The 22,336-nt window shown below is 38.3% G+C and overlaps 1 protein-coding gene across 3 annotated transcripts in view; it reads left to right on the top strand.

Moving 5' to 3' along the window:
• Window positions 1–22,336, top strand: part of RAB3GAP1 (RAB3 GTPase activating protein catalytic subunit 1) — a 122,949-nt gene that overhangs the window by 34,440 nt on the left and 66,173 nt on the right. For all 3 annotated transcript variants that reach the window (XR_004441803.1, XM_033231679.1, XM_033231680.1), the window contains 2 exons: window positions 3,357–3,489; window positions 6,056–6,134. Coding sequence is in view for 2 of the 3 variants with exons in the window: in XM_033231679.1 (XP_033087570.1) it covers window positions 3,357–3,489; window positions 6,056–6,134 (212 nt within the window). In the remaining variant the exon portion in view is untranslated. The remainder of the gene's footprint in view (window positions 1–3,356; window positions 3,490–6,055; window positions 6,135–22,336) is intronic.

The raw sequence follows: 22,336 nt of genomic DNA, 5'->3' as shown, positions 1-22,336 counted from the left end.
TTTCTCCCATTCTGTAGGTTGCCTGTTCACTCTGATGATAGTTTCTTTTGCTGTGCAGAAGCTCTTTAGTAATTAGATCCCATTTGTCAGTTTTGGCATTTGTTGCCATTGCTTTTGGTGTTTTAATCATGAAGTCTTTGCCCATGCCTATGTCCTAAATGGTATTGCCTAGGTTTTCTTCTAGGGTTTCTATGGCTTTAGGTCTTATGTTTAAGTATTTTTTTTTTTTTTTTTTTTGAGACGGAGTCTCGCTCTGCCCCCAGGCTGGAGTGCAGTGGCCGGATCTCAGCTCACTGCAAGCTCCGCCTCCCGGGTTCACGCCATTCTCCTGCCTCAGCCTCCCGAGTAGCTGGGACTACAGGCGCCCGCCACTACGCCTGGCTAATTTTTTTGTATTTTTAATAGAGATGGGGTTTCACTGTGTTAGCCAGGATGGTCTCGATCTCCTGACCTCGTGATCCGCCCACCTCGGCCTCCCAAAGTGCTGGGATTACAGGCTTGAGCCACCGCGCCCGGCCTATGTTTAAGTCTTTAATCCATCTTGAATTAATTTTGTATAAGGTATAAGGAAGGGGTCCACTTTCAGTTTTCTGCGTATGGATAGCCAGTTTTCCCAACACCATTTATTAAAAGGGAATCCTTTCCCCATTGCTTGTTTTTGTCAGGTTTATCAAAGATCAGATGGTTGTAAATGTGTGGTGTTATTTCTGAGGCCTTTGTTCTGTTCCCTTGGTCTATATTTCTGTTTTGGTACCAGTACCATGCTGTTTTGATTACTGTAGCTTTGTAGTACAGTTTGAAGTCAAGTAGTGTGATGCCTCCATATTGCGGGATCTGGCCTGCAGCCTGCAATGGAACAGGGCTCTTTCTTTGTTCCCAGGCAGATCGGCAGGTTGGGAAATAATAGACACAAGATAGTGAAAGCTGGGTCCGGGGGGTCACTGCCTTCTGGTCCCACGGTGCCAACAATGCACTGGATATACCAGCATTTATTATTAAGTTTAGTGAGGGGAGGGTAGGTTAGTGAGGGATTTAGGGTCATTTAATTATGAGGTGAGATGGTCACATGGGGATGACGTAATTCTTTGACATAACATCTGTGTGCAGAAGTACAATATACAGAGATAAGAATTTACAATATAGTGTGTGCATCAGTAATTTCTAACAGAGCCTTCAAACAGAAACACAGTCTTTCCATAACCTGTGATTAGCAAGATATTATTCAGCAGTAGTAGTTGCAGCAAAAGCTGGTTACAAACAATCCATAGAAACAGGACATGAAGCTAGACAACCAGTTAGACCAGAAATTCTCAGAAGGGAGTATGCTTTAACCCTAAAGAGGCCTAGAAGATCCATGGCAAGGTCAGGGCGTTTATAGCCCTGTCTTATCCATATGAACAGGCGCTCCTCAAGCGTCTGTTTATAGACTCTCCACAAGGGTCGCATTCTATTCCCAGAGCTATGAACATCTGCTTTTCTGGGATAGGAATCTTGGTGATGTGAAATGTCCCCGACTGCACGTCCATTCGTAGGCTCTCTGCAGGGGAAGAACATCACGTGCTGTTGGCTCATTCTGGCAGTCCAACCTGGCATTGGCTTTACACAATCCTGCATGCAATTTTGTGTTTACAATAATCAGGAGCATTTCATCTTTTATTCCATAGCAATAGTGTCAGGGGGTCTCCCAACACCTCCAGCTTTGTTCTTTTTGCTTAGGATTGTCTTGGCTATATGAGCGCTTTTTTGGTTTCATATGACATTTAGTTTTTTCTAATTCTGTGAAGAAAGCCAATGGTAGCTTGATGGGGATAGCATTGAATCTATAAATTACTTTGGGCAGTGTGGCCATTTTCATAGTATTGATTCTTCTCATCCATGAGCATGGAATGTTTTTCCATTTGTTTGTGTCCTCTCTTATTTCCTTGACCCAGCAATCCCATTACTGGGTCTATACCCAAAGGATTATAAATAATTATACTATAAAGACACAGGTACACGTATGTTTATTGCAGCACTGTTCACAATAGCAAAGACTTGGAACCAACCCAAATGTCCATCAATGATAGACTGGATTAAGAAAATGTGGTACATATATACCATGGAATACTATGCAGCCATAAAAAACGATGAGTTCATGTCCTTTGCAGGGACATGGATGAAGCTGGAAACCATCATTCTCAGCAGACTAACACAGGAACAGAAAACCAAACGCTGCATGTTCTCACTCATAAGTGGGAGTTGAACAATGAGAACACGTGACACAGGGAGGGGAACATCACACACTGGGACCTGTTGGGGGAGGAGAGGGCCAGGGGAGGGATAGCATTAGGAGAAATACCTAATGTAGATGATGGGTTGATGAGTGCAGCAAACCGCTATGGCACATGTATACCTATGTAACAAACCTGCATGTTCTGCATGTGTATCCTAGAACTTAAAGTATAATAAAAATTATGATTTTGGATGTGTATCATACATGACAATTCAAATCCCAATGAAAAGATTGATATTTGATGTACTTATGTAATAATATATACTTCGGACACTTAAAAGAGGATTTTATTTAATTTAGAATTATACATATCTTTCCAGGAATATATATAAAACATTCAGGTGTTTACACTAGGGATGGCCATGAAAACATTTTTAAAATAGTAACTCACAGATCTGTTGCTTATACATTTTCAGTCTAGTTTGGGGCTATCTGTGCTTAGCTAGTTGCTTAGTTGGTATTTCCTGCCTCGTAATGGTGCTATGCTGTAATGACTGTTTACTTCTCCATTGGAAAAAGTAGCTATGGGAGATTAGAAGCCCTGTGGGAAAAATCCTTTTTTATGGTTAGGGTTATTATAACTAAGGAACTCTTTGGAACTCTTAGTTAATATGTGTTTTCCATTCAAGAAGTTGCTGTTCAAATGGAAAGACTTGAATGCCAAAGCTTGATAAAGAAGCAGGAATCTGTTAAATAAGTGCTACAGGTGTCATGCCATTAAATTGATTGTGCAGACTGCTTCTTTATGAAGCAGTTTCTGGTGTCAAATAATGCTATATGCTGTATTATTAATATACAGTGATGTATTCATGATTTTATATAGAGACATCCTGGAAAAAATTATTAATCTTTGTAAGTCACTTGATAGTTAATATTCTAGGAGAAATTTCTTTTTAAAGGAACACTGTGATAAATCATTTATAAAATAATTTTCTCTTGGTTGTATTCACTTTTATGTTTTTCTTTTTTCTTTGTATGGAGGATATTTATAGGGCAGAAAAAGGGGAAAATATCCCTGTGTTAGTAAATATAATGATAGCTGTTGATTAAGGTAAATATTTTTCCATTTTATTGTTACATATAGGGTATATTTACTTCTGGCACATGGGAAGAGAAATCAGATGAAATTTCCTTTGCTGACTTCAAGTTCTCAGTCACTCATCATTATCTTGTACAAGAGTCCACTGATAAAGAAGGAAAGGATGAGTTATTAGAGGGTAAGTTATTTCTGTATAATAATAATTAACTTCTAACTTTTAAGATTGGCTGTAATTTTGAATGACGAATTTAGTTTTCTTCTGTAGTGTCAGTTCCTCTGGAACTGTTTTACATTGGCAAAGTTGTTTCACCACATCTGAGGTAGAGGATGAATTACAGTTTCATTCATTTTTTAATTAATTAAATCAGCTCATATTTATTGAGTACCTAACATGTACCAGGTACTCTTCCAAGCCCTGTAGAACCCAAACTTAAATGAAACTTACATTCCAGTAGGGAAGATAAGATACATAAGTAATTAACAGTAATAGGTAAAAAGTGATAAGTGCATCCTGAAGTACAGATAAAGTTCTGTTGGAATTCAGAGGAGAAAAGATCACTTTTAATTGGGAAATTAGAGAAGGAGAATTAAGCAAGTAACTTTGGCTTTGAAGGATTACAAATAAAGGAAAATCTGTTGATTAGAGGGTAGTATTTTGGATTTACTCCAGATTTTGGAGTCAAAACAAGTGGATTAAAATTTTATTTTTTCTACTTGCTAGTTAGTTGACCCTTCTAAGCTTGAGTTATTTCAATTGTAAAATGAAGTAATACTACCTGAAGGGCTAAGTGCAGATTTAATGAGATACTATCTGAAGGGCTAAGTGCAGATTTAATGAGATACTACCTGGAGGACTAAGTGCAGATTTAATGAGATAGTACCTAAGCAACTATCTCAGTACCTGACCCATGCCAGGTATCAATAAATGGTGTCTATGATTGTTAATAGGTCAAATCATCCAAAATCTTCTGTCCTTAGATGAACTAGTGCATAACAGTGAGTGAGCAAGATACTGAATAAACATGAAGTTTGGAGCTGCCAGTCAAATACCCTTCTTCATTCACTAAGCAAATAAATAGGTAGAATGTGTTAAATTTTTTCTGATCATAGTGGATTATCATTTGTAAGCTCAGACCTGAAAACAATCTGTGCTTTTTCTTGTGTAGGAATAGAATTATGTCACCTTTTCTATTATGTATATTCTTCTTAGAAACAAAACAATTAGATAACATGTGCATTCAGATTCATAAACCAGGGCAGATAACACTAACCATATATACATATATGGAAGGAATTATACAGCAAAATAAAATAATTAAGCCAGAATGTGAATATGAGAACTTTAAGATGAGGGAAGTGTGTGCAATTGGTGGGAAGTCTCATAATGGCCAGCAATTTTCAGGTTCAACATTCTGCCAATTAATGAAGAAACTATTCAGTAGCGAAAATTTAAGTGCTGTTAATTTAAGGGAAGACTATACATCAAGGAAAAACTGCTGTAGTAAGGAGGCTTAGAATCAGGTCTGAGATGAATAGATGAAGGAGACTGTGGTACAATGAAGGCGAATGATTTTTTTCTTTTTTTTTTTTTGAGACGGAGTTTCACTCTTGTTGTCCAGGCTGGAGTGCAAAGGCGCGATCTCGGCTCACTGCAACCTCCGCCTCCCGGGTTCAAGCAGTTTTCCTGCCTCAGCCTCCCAGGTTGCTGAGATTACAGGCACCAACCACCACGCCCAGTTATTTTTTGTATTTTTAGTAGAGACAGGGTTTTGTTATATTGGCCAGGCTGGTCTTGAACTCCTGACTTCAGGTGATCCTGCCTCAGCCTTCCAAAGTGCTGGGATTACAGGCATGAACCACTGGGCCCAGCGAAAGGTGAATGAATTTTAAGCTAGTTAAGGCATCGTTGCATGTGTACATATAAAGTGCAGTTTTCTTTTAATTTGGTTGATTGAGGCTGTAACTAATGGTGGGAGTTACAAGCCAAACCATCAGCTCAATTTTACAGATACTCATTTAAAACTATATTATCAGACGTCAGGAGATTTGAGCACTAATCATTTGTTTTGTTGGAGTTGCCTATTGCTTTTGGTCTGAAAAGCATCAAATCGTTAGCATTCTCTTTAGTCTTTTAGCAAAATAAAAAGTATAGATTTGCTAAGCAATGATAGCTATACAACAAAAATCGTTTTTATGAATGGATACTATTTTTTATGCATTGAATTTATCATGTGTTTATGAGTATAATGATCTTTGATGTTAGTACCTTAACATGGATAGTAATGTAAGTGTATAAACATGGTTTAGAAGTGGGAAGCCAGGTAGAAGTTTTACAAGAACATTTAAGATGGACAGGGGGCCTAAAAAGGCTTGCTATGGAAGGTTATACAGAGTTGACATATCTCTAAATAGAATGTTGAAGAAAAGTAGAGGCAAGGTAAGGCCAAGAAGAATAAATAAAACAAAGCTTTCTGGTAAGGGTGAGGAATTGTGTGAGTCATGACTCAGAAGCAAAAAAATATTTTAAACATGGGAGTGGCATATGTCTTTTTTATAGGCTATTTTTGTTTGAAGAAAAAAAATGAGAGATCCCTCTCCCTGTACTCAAGCTATCTTTAGATATGAATCTTAAAGCACTATCAAAACTGCATGGTCTAGCAAGACATGTGTTTCCTCAAAGCATATTATAAAACTCTGCCTGATCATGAACATACTAACTTTTTCATTGTCAAATGTTTTTGTAGATGTTATTCCACAATCTATGCAAGATTTGCTGTGTATGAATAATGACTTTCCTCCAAGAGCACATTGCCTGGTAAGATGGTAGGTATATATTTTACTCAGATATCTTTTAGTATGCGTGTTGCAGGGGACCTCAACACTGTCCCCAAGTTCACCGATTTGGTAAGGAGACTCAGAAGACTCAGCATTTAATTGCACCTGATTTATTGCAGAGACAGGATGCAGGGCAAAATCTGCAAAGGGAAGAGGCACATGAGGCAAAGTCCAGAGGAAGTACAAGCTTTTAAGAGTTCTTTCCTAATGGAGTCAGGCAAGATGTACTCAGTGCCCTCAGCAACAAGTTGTGACGACGTTTGTGAAACATTATCTATCAGGGACAATGTTAGAGGCTCAGCACCCCAGGTTTTTAATTAGGGGGCTGGTCATATAAGCACCCTTTCACTGGTATATACCAAAATTTCAGGCTCACAGAAGGAAAGCAGGTGTTTAGCATAAATTACATTGTTTGCATAAACAATTTAGGCTTAGTGAGCAGCTTAATCAGTTCTGGAAATGGTGAGAACCATCCCCAAATCCCAATTCCCAGCTGTCGGCCAAGAGCTAACCTTGCAAGCAGGCTTTTCTTTTTTTTTTCTTTTTTTGGTTTGTTTTTTCTTTTTGTTTTTTGTTTTTAATTATTATGGATATATAATAGTTTTACATATGTAATAGTTGTACATATTTATCTTCAAAAGAAATGATAAATGCTTGAGGTGATGGATTCCCCAATTAAACATTCCAATTCCATTCTTTTATTTATCTTGAAATATACAACAAATTGTTGTTAACTGTAGGCGCCCTATTTTGCTACTGAACTCTAGATCTTACTTCTGTCCAACTGTATTTTTGTCCCATTAACCATCCCCTCTTTATGCCCCACTCCCCACTATCCTTCTAAGCATCTGGTAATTCTACTTAGAGATATGTCAACTCTGTATCACCTCTCATAGCTAGCCTTTTTAAGCTCCCTGGCCATCTTAAATCTTCTTGTAAAACTTCTACCCAGTTTCCCACTTCTAACCCATGTTTACACACTTAAATGACTATCCATAAGACACTAACATCATTCTATTCTCTTATCTCTGTGAGTTCAGTTTTTTTTTTTTTTTTTAAGCTCCCACATATTAGTGAAAACATGTGCAATACTTGTCTTTCTATGCCTGGCTTATTTCACTTAAATGTCTTTCAGTTCCTTCTGTGTTGTAAATGACAGGATTTCATTCTTTTTTATGGCTAAATAATATTCCATTGTGTATATGTACCACATTTTCTTTATTCATTCATCTATTGATGGGTACTTAGGTTGATTCCGTATCTTGGTTATTGTGAATACTGCTGCAGTAAACATGGGAGTGGAGATTTCCCTTCAGTATACTGATTTCCTTTCTGCAAGCAGGCTTTTTTTTTTTTTTTCTGAGATGCAATCTTGCTGTGCCACCCAGGCTGGAGTACAGTGGTGTGATCTCGGCTCACTGCAACCTCTGCCTCCCGGGTTCACACCATTCTCCTCCCTCAGTCTCCCAAGTAGCTGGGACTACACATGCCTACCACTATGCCCAGCTAATTTTTTGTATTTTTAGTAGAGACGGGGTTTCACCATGTTAGCCAGGATGGTCTCGATCTCCTGACCTCGTGATCCACCCGCCTTGGCCTCCCAAAGTGCTGGGATTACAGGCGTGAGCCACTGCGCCCGGCCGCAGGCAGGCTTTTTTAAGGATACGCAGTCACAGGCCTGCTGGTTCATGTTTTCTGCACAATATATTTCATAATCTAGGGTAGTGCTTAACTGTAGTCTCATGACAAGCATGACAAGAACATTTAAATGTCATAGAAATTTTAATACATGTTATTGAATATTGAAATAAACTCAATATATTGGATATTGATCTGTTATATGATAAAATCAAAACTCACTGTGTCTAAACTATAAATGTGATACATTAATGTAAGAGGTAGTCTTCCCCCTCTTATCTGCAGTTTTGCTTTCTGTGGTTTCAGTTACCTGTGGTCATGTGTAGTCTGAAAATATTAAATGGAACGTTTCAGACAAAAACAACAAGTTTTAAATTGCATGCTGTTCTGAGTAGTATGGTGAAGTCTTGGGCCATTCTGTCCTGGAGGTGAATCATGCCTTTGTCCAGTGTATCTACAATGTATACACTACCTGCCCCTTAAGCCCTTAGTAGTCACTTTGGTTATCAGATTGACAGATCACAAGAAGGGTGAGTATAGTACAATAAGATATCTTGAGAGAGAGAGAGAGACCACATTTATATAACTTTTGTTACAAAATACTGTCATAACTGTTCTATTGGTACAGATACATAGGGAAAAAACAGTACATACAGGCTTCGATACCATCTGCAGTTTTGCAGTTTCAAGCATCCACTAGGGGTCTTGGAACTTAACCTCCCACAGATAAGGGGGACTATTTGCATCACATTTAAAAGGTCTTTTCTGTCTTTCAATTATTCCAAGTGTCTGTGAACTTTTATTTATTTTGGATGGAGTGGTCTTAAAACATGCTACCACCAAAATGGCCCTAGTAAAGAGTATGTTTAAGAAAGGAGACCTAGTTAAAGAAAGTTTATATACTGGTTTGAAATTATTCCATTGGTATCAGTTGGTCTTTTGATTTTTTTTAATTTAAAGAATTCTAAGGGAGGGGAAAATGGTATTAATCTGTGTTTATCTTTTTCTTCATTTCATATAGCAAATAGGCTGTGTAGCACTTTAAAAAAAGAAAATTATTTGCAAATGCAGGTAAACGGGATAGTGTTTCTCATAAATATTCCTCTTTTAGTATGACCTTTTGTTCACTTAAGCAATTAACTAAAAAAGATGTAATAATTATATTAAATTTAATCCTTCCACATTCTATTCTGGCCTTTTAAAATATGAATATATACATTTAATGTGATTAAATTTATCAGAAAACACCATAGTATCAGAGCACGAGCTTTGTATGCATTCATTCATTCATTCAACATTAATTGAACACTTACTGTTTGGCTACATACTGAATTGGGTTTAATTCCTAACTCAGGTACTTAGTATCTCTGCAACTCTGGGCAGGTTACTTAATTTCTTGTAGTTTGTTTCCACACTGGTAAACTAAGAATAATAAATAATATGCACTTTCAGGGCAGTTATGAGGATCAAATAAGATAATGGCACCTAGTATGTTTATCAAAATCTAAATGCTATTAACATGATTTCAGCTTTTTGATATGTATTTCCTCAAACTGTTACATAGTCTGTAGTCAAAATATTAAATGAAGTAATGAAACCTTTCTATATATTAATATAAATAACTTGTTAGTAGGGTGGTTTTTGTAACCTTTCCATTTACTTTTAAAAATATTTTTAAAATTAACATAGTAAAATTGGACTTTTTGTGGAGGTGAGCAGTTTTCTGAACTTCAGCACTTTATATAGTTTTTCACTAGTACCAACATCAGGAGATAGAACAGTTCTATAACACCCCCTTACCTCTGCTGCCAAAAAAAGCCCTCTTGTCCCTTTTGTCTCTTAGTAAGCATAGACACATCCTTCCCACATTTTTTTTTTTTTTTTAAGAGACAGGTCTCGCTCTGTCACCCAGGCGGGGAATGCATTGGTACAGTCATGGGTACTGTAGCCTTGAACTCCTGTGAAGGGGTGGCCTGCCCCTCCACACTTGTGGGTGTTTCTCGTTAGGTGGAAACGAAAGACTTGAGAAAAGGAATAAAACACAGAGACAAAGTGTAGAGAAAGAAAAGCGGGGCCCAGGGGACCGGCGCTCAGCTTACAGAGGACCCACGCCGGCACCGGCCTCTGAGTTCCCTTAGTATTTATTGACAATTATCTTTACCATCAAAAGATAAGGGAGTGACTGGACAATAGGACTATGGTAGGGAGGAAATCAGCAGTAAGACATATGAACAAAAATCCCTGTGACATGAATAAGTTTAAAGGAAAATGCTGTGCCTTGAGATGCATATGCGAACATCTCCATAAACCTTTTAGCAGTATTGCTCCAGCAAGCCCCACCTTATTCCTAAAGGTGGTTTTCTCCTTGCTCAGTAAACAGAACGCACAATGGGTGTTACCTGGAGATGTTCCATTGCCCAGGGAGGGGCAGGAGACAAATGTTTTTCTCTTTCTTGAGATTTAAGAGAATGTTGATGACCTTTAACCATAAGCAGCCTTTAGGCACTTGTTTAACAAGGCACATTCTGCACCGCCCAAAATCCTTTTAACCTAAGTCACCTTTGCACATGTCTCTTGCAAGGACAAAGTTGAAGGTAAGGTCACAGATTAACAGCATCTCAAATACAGAACTAAATGGAGTTTTTTATGTCTACTTCCTTCTATATAGACATGGTAACCAACTGATCTCTCGTTCTTTTCCCCACACTCCTGGACTCAAGTGATCCTTCTGCCTCAGCCTTTTGAGTAGCTGGGACTACAGGCGCACACCACCATGCCCGGCTAAGTTGGTTTTTTATTTTTTTGTAGAGACAGTGTCTTGCTATGTTGCCTGGGCTGCTCTTAAACTCCTGGCCTCAAGTGATCCTCCCATCTCAGCCTCCCAGAGTGCTGGGATTATAGGCGTGAGCCACTGTACCTGACCATACTCCCCACATCCTTATAATCCTTGGAACCCCTGATCTTTCTTGGTCACTATAGTTTTGTCCTTTTGAGAGTGTCATATAAATAGAATTCTACTGTACGTAACCATGGGTGACTGGCTTTTAAAACTCAGCATGGTGCCTTTGAAATCCTTTGAGGTGATTCTACTTATCAATAGTTTGTTCCTTTTTATTGCTGAGTAGTATTTTATTGTAAGGGTATACCACACTATTTACTCATTCATTTGTTGAGGGTTATTAGGATTGTTTTTAGGTTTTGGCATTTTTATATAGAGCTATACTATAAATATTTGTATACAGATTTTTGTGTGAAAACACATTTTCAGTTCACTTGGGTAGATACCTAGAGTAGGATTGCTAAGTCACATGGTAACTGTATGTTTATAGGAAACTGCAAAACATTTCTAGAGTAGCTGTACCATTTTGCATTCCCATCAATAATGTATGAAAATTCCAGTTTCTACATCCTTACCAGCACTTGGTATTGTCAATATTTGTTTTTAGCCATTCCTAGTAGGTGCATAGTGGTATCTCATCCTAATTTTAATTTTGAACATCTTTTGTGTGTTTGTCCATTTATATCTTCTCTATATTACAGTGTCCAAGTCTTTTGCACATATTTTAATTGGGTTATTTGTTTTCTTTTTTGAAGTTGGGGGATTGTTTTCTTACTGTTAAATTTTGAGAGTTCGTTGTGTCCTTTGGATATAAATCTTTTTTATAATGTGTGATTTCCAAAAATTTTCTAGAAAAGACATCGCTAAGAGAAATGAAAAGCTTTTCTCTAACAGATAAGACTGTAACTTATCTTTTAATTTCTCTTATGATGTCTTTTCTGGAACAAAAATGTTAAAATTGAAGTTCAGTTTTATCAATTTTTAATTTTATGGATTGTGTTTTTGGTGCCATGTCTGAGGACTTTTTGCTCTAGGTCACAAATCTTTCTCCTATTAAAAAAATTATTTTATTTTGGAATTATTCAAAATCTGACGGTGAAAGCAGCTGTTTATGGATGCTGGGGATGGTGGTAGCAGATCCATTACCTAGCTGGCAAAAGGGGTGGCAGTGGCCTGTAGTATTCTTTCGAAAAACCCCTAATCCCAATATATCAATTTTGATATTTAGATGTTACCTGATTTCTTTCAGCAGTGTCTTACAGTTTTCAGCACGAAGATCCTGTAAATGTTATATATTATGTCTCTACTTGTTGCTTTTTAATAAAGGAGCTATTGTAATGATATTTTTAAAAAATTTTTTTCATTTCCAATTGTTCGTTTCTAGTATGTAGGAATATGGCTGATTTTGAGGGATTGACCTTGTATCCTGTAACCTTGCTAAACACAATTACCAGTTCTAGGAGTTGTCATTTCTTTGGGATTTTCTATGTATATAATCACTGTCTCTGAATATGAATAGTATTATTTCCTTTCTAATCTCAGTTCTTTTTTTAAAATATGTATTTTTTTAAAAATGTATACCATCAAGCCGTCTGTTCATTTTTTTTTTCTTTTTAAAACTGGCCAGGGCTTCCAGTAAAATATTGAATAAGAGCTCCTCATCTCAGAGAGACAGCATTTAGTCTTTTACTATTAAGTATGATGTTAGCTGTATATTTTTTTGTAGATGCTCTTTATCAGATTGAGAAAGTTCCCTTTTGTTCCTGCTTTGCTGAGAGTTTTTATTATGAATGGATGTTGAATTTTGTCAAATCCTTTTTCTGTTTAAATTGATTGTTGTTTTCTGTTTAAATTGATACGATTTGTTTTCTTTAGATTTTTAGTATGTTGATTGCATTGATTGATTTTTGTGGTGTAATTTGTATTTCTTTCTCTCTGTGTGTGTGTGTGTGTGTGTGTGTGTATGTATATGTATGCATATTGCTGTATTTGATATGCTAATAGTTTGTTGAGGACTTCAGTGTTTATGTTCATGAGGGATGTTGGTCTTTAGTGTTCTTTTCTCATGCTTTGGTTTTGGAATCAGTAATGTTGGCCTCATAATGTGAAGTCAGAAAGTATTTTGTTCTCTTTTATTTTCTTTGAGAGAGTGTGTAAAATTGATTTTTTTTTTTTTAACTGATAGAATTTGCCTTTGAAACTTTCTGGGCCTGGCATTCTCATTTTATTCAGGTGGCAATTCCTTCTAGGGTCCAGGATTTAAGCAGAAGTCTCAGTTCCAGTACCTTGTCTCATGTACACCCATATCCCTGAGAGGTCATTCAAAACATTACAACCTCCGTAGTGATTTGGATTGATGCAGTAAATCCAAATCTAAAGGATATATAAGAAAGTTTTTGTGTTTAGGTTATATAGCAGAGAGATTGGTAATCTCATCAGAAGGATATGCAGCTTCCAAGTCCCAGCGCCTCATAAGCAGAGGCACAGTTGTGGATAATATCTGAGTGATATTGTGCTTCTGGAAGCCTAGTTTCTGGGCCTAGACTTATTTATATTTATTATTATGAGACTGGGGCATTCTTGGACATAGCCTAATCTGGATGCATGCCAGAGACCACTTTCCCTGGTCTGGGTGTACCTCATCATCTCAGAGTTATGTAATTCATATTATGACTGCTAGGCTAAAATATATGGTATTGTCAGACATAAACAGACTTTTCTTCCATCATTCTTGTTCTCTCCAGTCTAGCACAGCATAGTCAGTTTTGCAAACAGTTTTATAAGTCAAACTAACAGACTTTTAACAGTAAAAGGCTTACCCTGTAAAATCCCAGCTCCCAGTGCCCAACTGTTAGGGCCTATAGCCAAAGCTTATCATCCCCTGATATTTTTCAGTCACCTTCTACGCTCGCTTTTGCCTTTCAGTATACTCTTTGTTTCTGTTACCCAGGAATCTCCTTTTTATTCTTTCAAATTCAGCTGTGTATTTTTACAACGTTGTCATATTTGATCAGGTATGTTTTTGTGTGTTTTGGGGCAAGGGGGACCTGTGTCATGTTAGTTTGCCATATGGTTGGAGGTCACATTCAGTTTTGTCTTACTTGAACTTTCTTAAAGTTTAGGAAGCCAACAACAAAGCTTTTGAGAAATGTTTAAAAATTAAGCATATTAAATGTGTGTGCATTTTCTTTTATTCAGCAAACATTATTTTTAAACATTTACTGTGATCCAGATACAGGAATATCAAGGATAGAACATGGTTCCTGCCTTAGTAATCTTTGGGATTAGTAGAAAGACAGATAAGGGACTAGACAACATTAACATTTTGTGATAAATGCTCTCATAGAGGGCAGAACACAAGGTTTGATGGAAACTCATAAGAGGTACCTGTAATTCAGACAGATTAAGTCAGGACAATGTTTCCAGACAAGGTACACCTGAATCCTGAAAGACACGTGAGAATAAGCCAGGTGAATAAGCTTAACTAATAAGTTAGGTAAAAATATACTTGAGGCAGAATTAGTAGAGGTGATGATGTTTAAATGAACTTTTGAAACTTGTAGGTAGTTTGGTAAGGTTGGGTATAGCAGTAGAGGGTTGGGAATGGGAAACGATGAGAAGGACTTTAGTATCTGGGTATTTTAAGACTAATGTGAACCGGACATCTTAAGAGGATTTCATAATATTCTCTTTCTGTTTTATTCATATAATTTTTATTGTAATTGCTAATAAATACATTTCTGAAAAATTGCAAGTATACAAATTACTTGTAATGCTTCAGAGATACTGAAGAATAACAGACACAGAAGTTTTCACTTATACATTTATTTAAATTTGAATTTTTAAAAAACTAGAATTAAAGCAATGACAGTAAAAATTTGAAAATGATTTTGCAATATATGCATCTGTACTTATTTATACCATAAATATACAATTAGTATAGATTGACCCTGTCAGAGTGATTTAAAATTAATGTATGATTAATTTATATTTTCAAATCAATTCTGGAAAATAGATTTTTGGTATTTATGTCCAATGCTCAATTTTGGTAGTTCAAGTTTGTCTATTGATCTATATCTATTTTGAGATCTTCTGGCTTCAGTTTTCATATCAAGCACCTCCCAGATTAGCTCCAAGCCTGTTTAACTTTGTTAAGGGTGTTTTATAAAAGTGGACTTTGAAAGGTATATGGGCATGATAAATTTTATGTTCTTGGCAATGTAATTGATCTAGCCGGGCGCGGTGGCTCAAGCCTGTAATCCCAGCACTTTGGGAGGCCGAGACGGGCGGATCACGAGGTCAGGAGATCGAGACCATCCTGACTAACATGGTGAAACCCCGTCTCTACTAAAAATACAAAAAACTAGCCGGGCGAGGTGGCGGGCGCCTGTAGTCCCAGCTACTTGGGAGGCTGAGGCAGGAGAATGGCGTGAACCCGGAGGCGGAGCTTGCAGTGAGCCGAGATTGCGCCACTGCACTCCAGTCTGGGCGACAGAGCGAGACTCCGCCTCAAAAAAAAAAAAAAAAAAAAATTGATCTTAATGATGTGTTTTACTGGATGTGTTTCAGCTTTCTAATATACCTATCCTTTAAATACTTTTCTTTTTTTTCCTTTAAATATCTTCTAGTGGGTATTTCCTGAAACCATCATTACAGATTTATTCTCGTCATTATTATGCTTTATGATAATATAAATAGCCCTGGAAATGACACAGACTTTAACCGTAGCAAACATTTATGTCCAAATGGAAATTCATAAGCAGAGATTTTAATAGGAAGGTGTGGTAGGCAAGATAATGAACCCTACTAGCCCCCAGAGATGGTCCACGACCTAAATCTTAGAACCTGTGAATATAAATTATGTGGCAAAAGGAATTAAGGGAGCAGATGGAATTAACATTGCTTAATAATAGACTTTAAGGTAGGGAGATTTATCCTGGATTATCTGGGTGGACCCAATATAATCACAGGAGTTCTTAAAAGTGGAAGAGGGAGACAGAGGAGAGTTAGTGTCATAGCAGTATGAGAAGAACTGGTCCCAGAGATGTAGGTTTTTAAGATGAAAGAAGAGGGCCATGAGCCAAGTAATGAGGGTAAGCCTCTAGAAACTGGAATGGGTTCTCCGCTAGAGCCTCCCGAAGGGATACAGCCTTGCTGCCACCTTGAATTTAGCCTCCTGAGACCTGTTTCAGACTTCTGACCTGCAGAACTATAGGATGATCAATCTTTGTTGTTGTTGTTGTTGTTTTTGAGACGGAGTCTCGCTCTGTCGCCCAGGCTGGAGTGCAGTGGCCAGATCTCGGCTCACTGCAAGCTCCGCCCCCCGGGTTTACGCCATTCTCCTGCCTCAGCCTCCCAAGTAGCTGGGACTAAAAAATCTTTGTTGTTTTAAGTCACCAAACTTGTAATAATTTATTACAGCAGCAATATGAACTAATACAGAAAGTAACAGCGTGAAAGCTGTAGATGCCTGGAGAGGCTCTATTGAGAGTTGAACAATACACTGAAAGCACAGCTAGCTTTAAGGGAGGACACATTTTTGTCCCCATGGCTCTGCCTTTGTTGGGCATTGTCTTTGGGCCTTTAGCTTTAGTCATGCTTTGTTGGCCACCACAAAGGAACAATCCACAAATAATCTTGTGAAGACTGTGTAGTTGAATAATTTTTATGACTTTTAAGAAATATTCATTTTTGGGCCGGGCGCGGTGGCTCAAGCCTGTAATCCCAGCACTTTGGGAGGCCGAGACGGGTGGATCACGAGGTCAGGAGATCGAGACCATCCTGGCTAACATGGTGAAACCCCGTCTCTACTAAAAATACAAAAACTAGCCGGGCGAGGTGGCAGGCGCCTGTAGTCCCAGCTACTAGGGAGGCTGAGGCAGGAGAATGGCGTAAACCCAGGAGGCGGAGCTTGCAGTGAGCTGAGATCCGGCCACTGCACTCCAGTCCGGGCGACAGAGCGAGACTCCGCCTCAAAAAAAAAAAAAAAAAAAAAGAAATATTCATTTTTGGCTGGGCACGGTGGCTCATGCCTGTAGTTGCAGCACTTTGGGAGGCTGAGGCGGGTGAGTCACGAGGTCTGGAGTTCAAGACCAACCTGGCCAACATAGTGAAACCCTGTCTCTACTAAAAATACAAAAATTAGCTGGGCGTGGTTGCGCACGCCTGTAGTCCCAGCTACTTGGGAGGTTGAGGCAGGAGAATTGCTTGAACCCTGGAGACAGAGGTTACAATGAGCCAAGATCGTGCCACTGCACACCAGCCCGGGCGACAGTGTGAGACTCCATCTCAAAAAAAAAAAAAAAAGAAAAGAAAAGAAAGAAATATTAATTTTTGTGATTTTTTTTTCAGTTTTCAACCACAAATTACTAGATGTACAATGAAACAGGAAAGTGTGTCCCATGCAAGGGGAAAAAATAGTAGAAATGGACTCTTAGTGGATCTTGATATTAGATTTAGCAATAACATCAAAACATTTATTACAAGTATGTAGAGAGAATTGAAGGAAAGGGTTTTCAAAGAATTAAATACTAACAATGAGTTACATAGGAATCTCAATAAATAGAAACTATAATAAAGAACCAAATGGCGGCCAGGTGTGGTAGCTCATGCCTATAATCCCACCACTTTGGGAGGTTGAGGTAGGCAGATCACTTGAGGTCAAGAGTTCAAGACTAGCCTGGACAACATGGTGAAACCCCATCTCTACTAAAAATACAAAAATAAATAAATAAATAAAATTAGCTGGGTGTGGTGGTATGGGTAGCCCATAGTCCCAGCTACTCGGGAGGCTGAGGTAGGAGAATCACTTGAACCCAGGGTGGGGAGGCTGCAGTAAGTTGAGATACTGCCATGGCACTCCAGCCTGGGCAGCAGAGTGAAGCTCCATCTCAAAAAACAAAACAAACAAAAAAAAAACAAAAAAAAAAACAAATGGAAACTCCAGAGTTGAAAAGTATAATTGAAATGAACTTTCTTCACATGAGCTCAAAAGCAGATCTGAGATGATAGAAGAAAGAATTGGGAGATTTGAAAGATTAACAGAAATTGTCCAGTCCAAAGAGCAGAGAAAGAAGTTTGGAGAAGAAAAAAGAACAGAACCTCTGAGATCTGTAGGTCAGTGTCAAGTGTTCCAAAGCATGCATGTAATGGGACTCCCAGGTGAAGAGAAAGAAAGTGGTAGAAAAACAAATTTGAAGAAATAATGGCTGAGAATTTTTCAAATTTGATTAAAAACACTCAGAACCAGAAGTCTTAGTGAATTTTAAGTAGGATAAACACAAAAGAGAACCACCCCTAGACATAGTATGGGCAACCTGCTGAATCCCTTAGATGGAAAGAAAATCTTGTAGGCAGCAAGAGAAAAATGACTTGTCATTTTCAAGAGAACAATACTCTTGACTGACTTCTCATCAGAAACAATGGAGGCCAGAGGGCAGTGCAGTGACACAAAGTTCTGAAAGGGGGAAAAAGAAACCACTGTTGACCAAGAATTCTATATCCAGTGAAACTATATTTCAAAAATAAAGGTGAGGCCGGGCGCGGTGGCTCAAACCTGTAGTCCCAGCACTTTGGGAGGCCGAGATGGGTGGATCACGAGGTCAGGAGATCAAGACCATCCTGGCTAACACGGTGAAACCCCATCTCTACTAAAAAATACAAAAAATTAGCTGGGCGTGGTGGCGGGCGCCTGTAGTCCCAGCTACTCGGGAGGCTGAGGCAGGAGAATGGCGTAAACCCAGGAGGTGGAGCTTACAATGAGCTGAGATCCGGCCACTGCACTCCAGCCTGGGCGACAGAGCGAGACTCCGTCTCAAAAAAAAAAAAAAAAAAGGTGAAATAATGACATTGTCATGTAAACAAAGATTGACAGAATTCATCCTTGCCTTACAAGTAATACTAAAAGAAATAGAGGGTAACTTGAATCCATAGGAAGGAATGAAGAGCATTGGAAATACTCTAGTAAATACAATAAATATATTCTCATAATTTAAAAAAAAAGCATAAGATTGCTTAAGCAATAGTGACAGCACTGTATTGTTGGGTTTATAACATATATGTAATATATATGACAATATTGCACAAAGGAAGAGGGGGAGGGAATGGAGCTATACTGTATAAAATTGCTAGATTTTACTGGAATAACCTGAATACATTATAAATTAAAGATATGTATTGTAATATCTTAAAAAATTACTAAAAATAAATTCAAAAAATGAATTGTTGTTTGAACACCTCCAATTTCCCAGGTATTTTTGTAAGTGGTAGGTATTTAACTTTTTTATACCATTTTTTTTAAAGGTCCTTAATCTGTTTCTTTCTAAAGTAATATATGTGAGAGTTGTAGAATGGGAACATTCAAAGTAAGTGGTATCGTTTTATGATTTGCCTATGTGAGAGTAACAACAATATATCAAATATTGGTTAACTTTTTGTTGTTGTTACTTTTGGTCTTTATTGGTGCAGGAAAGAAAAATGCGTCTTTTTTTTTTTTTTTTTTGAGACGGAGTCTCGCTCTGTCACCCAGGCTGCAAGCTCCGCCTCCCGGGTTCACGCCATTCTCCTGCCTCAGCCTCCGAGTAGCTGGGACTACAGGCGCCCGCCACCTCGCCCGGCTAGTTTTTTGTATTTTTTAGTAGAGACGGGGTTTCACCGTGTTAGCCAGGATGGTCTCGATCTCCTGACCTCGTGATCCGCCCATCTCGGCCTCCCAAAGTGCTGGGATTACAGGCTTGAGCCACCGCGCCCGGCCGACGAGAAAAATGCGTCTTAAACCAAAAATGAATGGTTGATTGTCCTACCTTTCTCATTTGGAGGATGGGATGCTAGGACACATTTATATTTAAATATAGTATTTAGTAGACATATGCAGTCTGTTACTCAGAAGAAACAGTTCTTTTATTAAGAAGTGCAATTGTGACATTTTAATTTGTGTTGATACATTTGATCTAATAAATTTAAGTTACTGGGCTAGAAATTGTAGGAAATATAAAGATTTATTAATGAAACTCACCCTAGTAGGTATGTAGTGGTCTCTCACTGTTGTTTTAATTTCACTTCCCTGATTACATGTGATATGGAACATCTTTTCATATGGTTGTTTGCTATCTTTATATCTTCTTGGGTGAGGTGTCTGGTTGAAGCCTTTGGGCCTTTTTTTTTTTTTAAACTTGAATTATGTTCTTATTTTTGAGTTTTAAGAGTTCTCTGTAGATTCTAGATAACAGTCCTCTATCTGAAATCTTTTGCAGATATTTTCTCCCAGACTATGGCTGTGTTTTTCATTCTCTTGACGGTGTCTTTTGCAGAGCAGAAATTTTTAATTTTAGTGAAGTCTAGCGTATCAGGTTGTTCTTTTCTGGATTGTGCCTTTGGTGTTGCATCTGAAAGGTCATCAGCAAACCCAAAGTTATCTAGATTTTATTCTGTGTTCTAGGAGTTTTATAACTTTGCATTATATTCAAGTCTGTAATCCATGTTGTTAGTTTTTATGGAGAATGTAAAGCCTGTCTAGATTAATTTTTTTGCATGTGGATGCCCAGTTGTTCTAGCACCATTTATTGAAAAGACTATCTCCATTGTATTGCCTCTGTTCCTTTTCAGAGATTAGTTGACTATATTTATGTGGGTCTATTTCTAGCCTCTCTATTCTGTTCCATTGATCTCCATTTGTCTGTTCTTTTGCCGTTACCACACTGTATTGATTTCTGTAGCTTTATAGTAGTACTCGAAGTTTGATAGTGTTAGTTCTCCAACTTTCTTCTTCAATATTTTATTGGCTACTTTGAGTCTTTTTTTGCTTCTGCTTATAAACTTTAGAATCAGTTTGTGGATATCCTCATGACAGCTTGCTGAGATTTTGATTGAGATTGCATTAAATCTGTAGATGAAGTTGGAAAGAACTGATATCTTGATAATATTATCTTCCTATTCGTGAATATAGATTATCTCTTTATTATGTGTGTGTGTGGTGGTATTGGTGATGGTAACCGTAATTATTTTGCCATTCCTCTGTTGAAAAATATTTAGGTTGTTTCTAGATTTTTACAATTGAATTAAAATATTATAGTGAATATTACTGTATGTACACCTTTTTGCATTTATATGAATGGTTTTGTGGCATAGATATAAAGATATGTGTACTTCGTTTGAGTTTTGTCCATTTTAACTATTGATATATTCTGCCCTTTTGCGCTCCAAAAAATTTTTTTTTAATTTTTTATTAAGAGACAGTGTCCCGACCAGCGGGATCATTAACACAGACCTTGGAGGAGGGGGTGGGAATTTAGAGAGACAAGAGACACAAGAAATGGAGACAAGACAGTATTCTGATCAAGTCTCATTTAATGGCGGTGGTGTAATGCCTTATATATGCTGCCAGGTAAGAGGAAGGGCTCAGAGCAGGAGGGGAGGGGAATAATGAGAGACGTCACCAGACGCATGCTCGGTAGACTTAGTCTTTCCCGGGCGCGGGAGGTTATCTACGCGCGGGCGGGAAAAGTGGCGCGCGCGGGTAAAGTTGATGATGAAGAACCAGGAAGTGCGCCATCTTGTCTCCACAATGCAGAGCTTAAGCAACAGAGGCCGCGGCAATTTCCGAGCCTCACGGCTCCGGACAGGTCCCCTTTTTTATATTATTAAACGACTAGAAGATATTCCCTCGGGAACTGCGCCTGTCTTAGGTTGGAGTGACACATCTCTTCACTGGTACCCGTCATGGGATTAGGCAGTAGCTATGACGGCCCTCCTGTCTTAGGTTAGTGAGAGATGACACTCTCTTACCCGTCATTGGCTGTCCAGTTCAGCGCACAAGGAAGGTGGTTTATAGCAAGTGTAAGTATGGACCACCGTGATCTCTTGTTCAAGGCGATGATAATGGACCTGTATGGGTTGGCTTGGATGGCCTCGATTTGTTGCTTAATGAATGTCATGAGCTTATTGAAGATTATAGGCCCAAAGAGAGTAAGAGCAATAGGCAAAGCAGGGGCCCAATAACGGTATGATATAAGGGAGGAGTCCATGGAACCCAGTCCAAAAGGGTTATCAGTCATTTCTTTTCGTCGTTTTTCTAGGTCTTCTTGTAGACGCTTGGTTTTATCTCTGACGATCCCGGACTTGTTGGCGTAAAAACAGCATTTTTCCTGTAGAGCCAAGCAGATACCTCCCTGTTCGGCAGTTAATAAATCTAGGCCTCTCCTATTTTGAAGCACTACTTCTGCCAGGGAATCTACTTGATCTTGTAGATCCTGTATAGTACTTGAGATGGCCTGCATATCTGAGATCAATTGGCGAGACAATTTGGTGTATTGAGTAACAGAGACCCCTAGGCTTGAAACCCCAGTTGTTACGGCAGTAGTGATGCCTAATCCTACAAGTAAGGGGATAAATTGTATTGCCCTTTTGGCTCTTCCCAAAAAGTGATCTATAGCTGGAATAGGTACAGGTTCATCTCCAGGGATAATGTCTATATCTGGCAGAAGAGTGGCTAGGATACAAAGTCCTGTCCAGTTTGTGGGCAAATATGTATATGCTCTATTGTTTCCGCATATAAAAACTGAACTGTTTGGGGCGCACAGCGAATGAGAAACATTAGTGATAATAGGGCAATTAGTAAACTCAGCTATGCCTACGTCAATGTCGTAGGAATTGTTGAGAGGCGGAGAGTAGATACAAGAGGAGTTAGAGAATTCGAGGGGCTGTACTCGAAGGGGAG

Source organism: Trachypithecus francoisi, unplaced genomic scaffold (genome assembly GCF_009764315.1).
Source record: "Trachypithecus francoisi isolate TF-2019V2 unplaced genomic scaffold, Tfra_2.0 Lachesis_group13, whole genome shotgun sequence".
NCBI classification, from domain to species: Eukaryota; Metazoa; Chordata; class Mammalia; order Primates; family Cercopithecidae; genus Trachypithecus; species Trachypithecus francoisi.
This window is presented reverse-complemented; position numbering and strand designations above follow the sequence as displayed.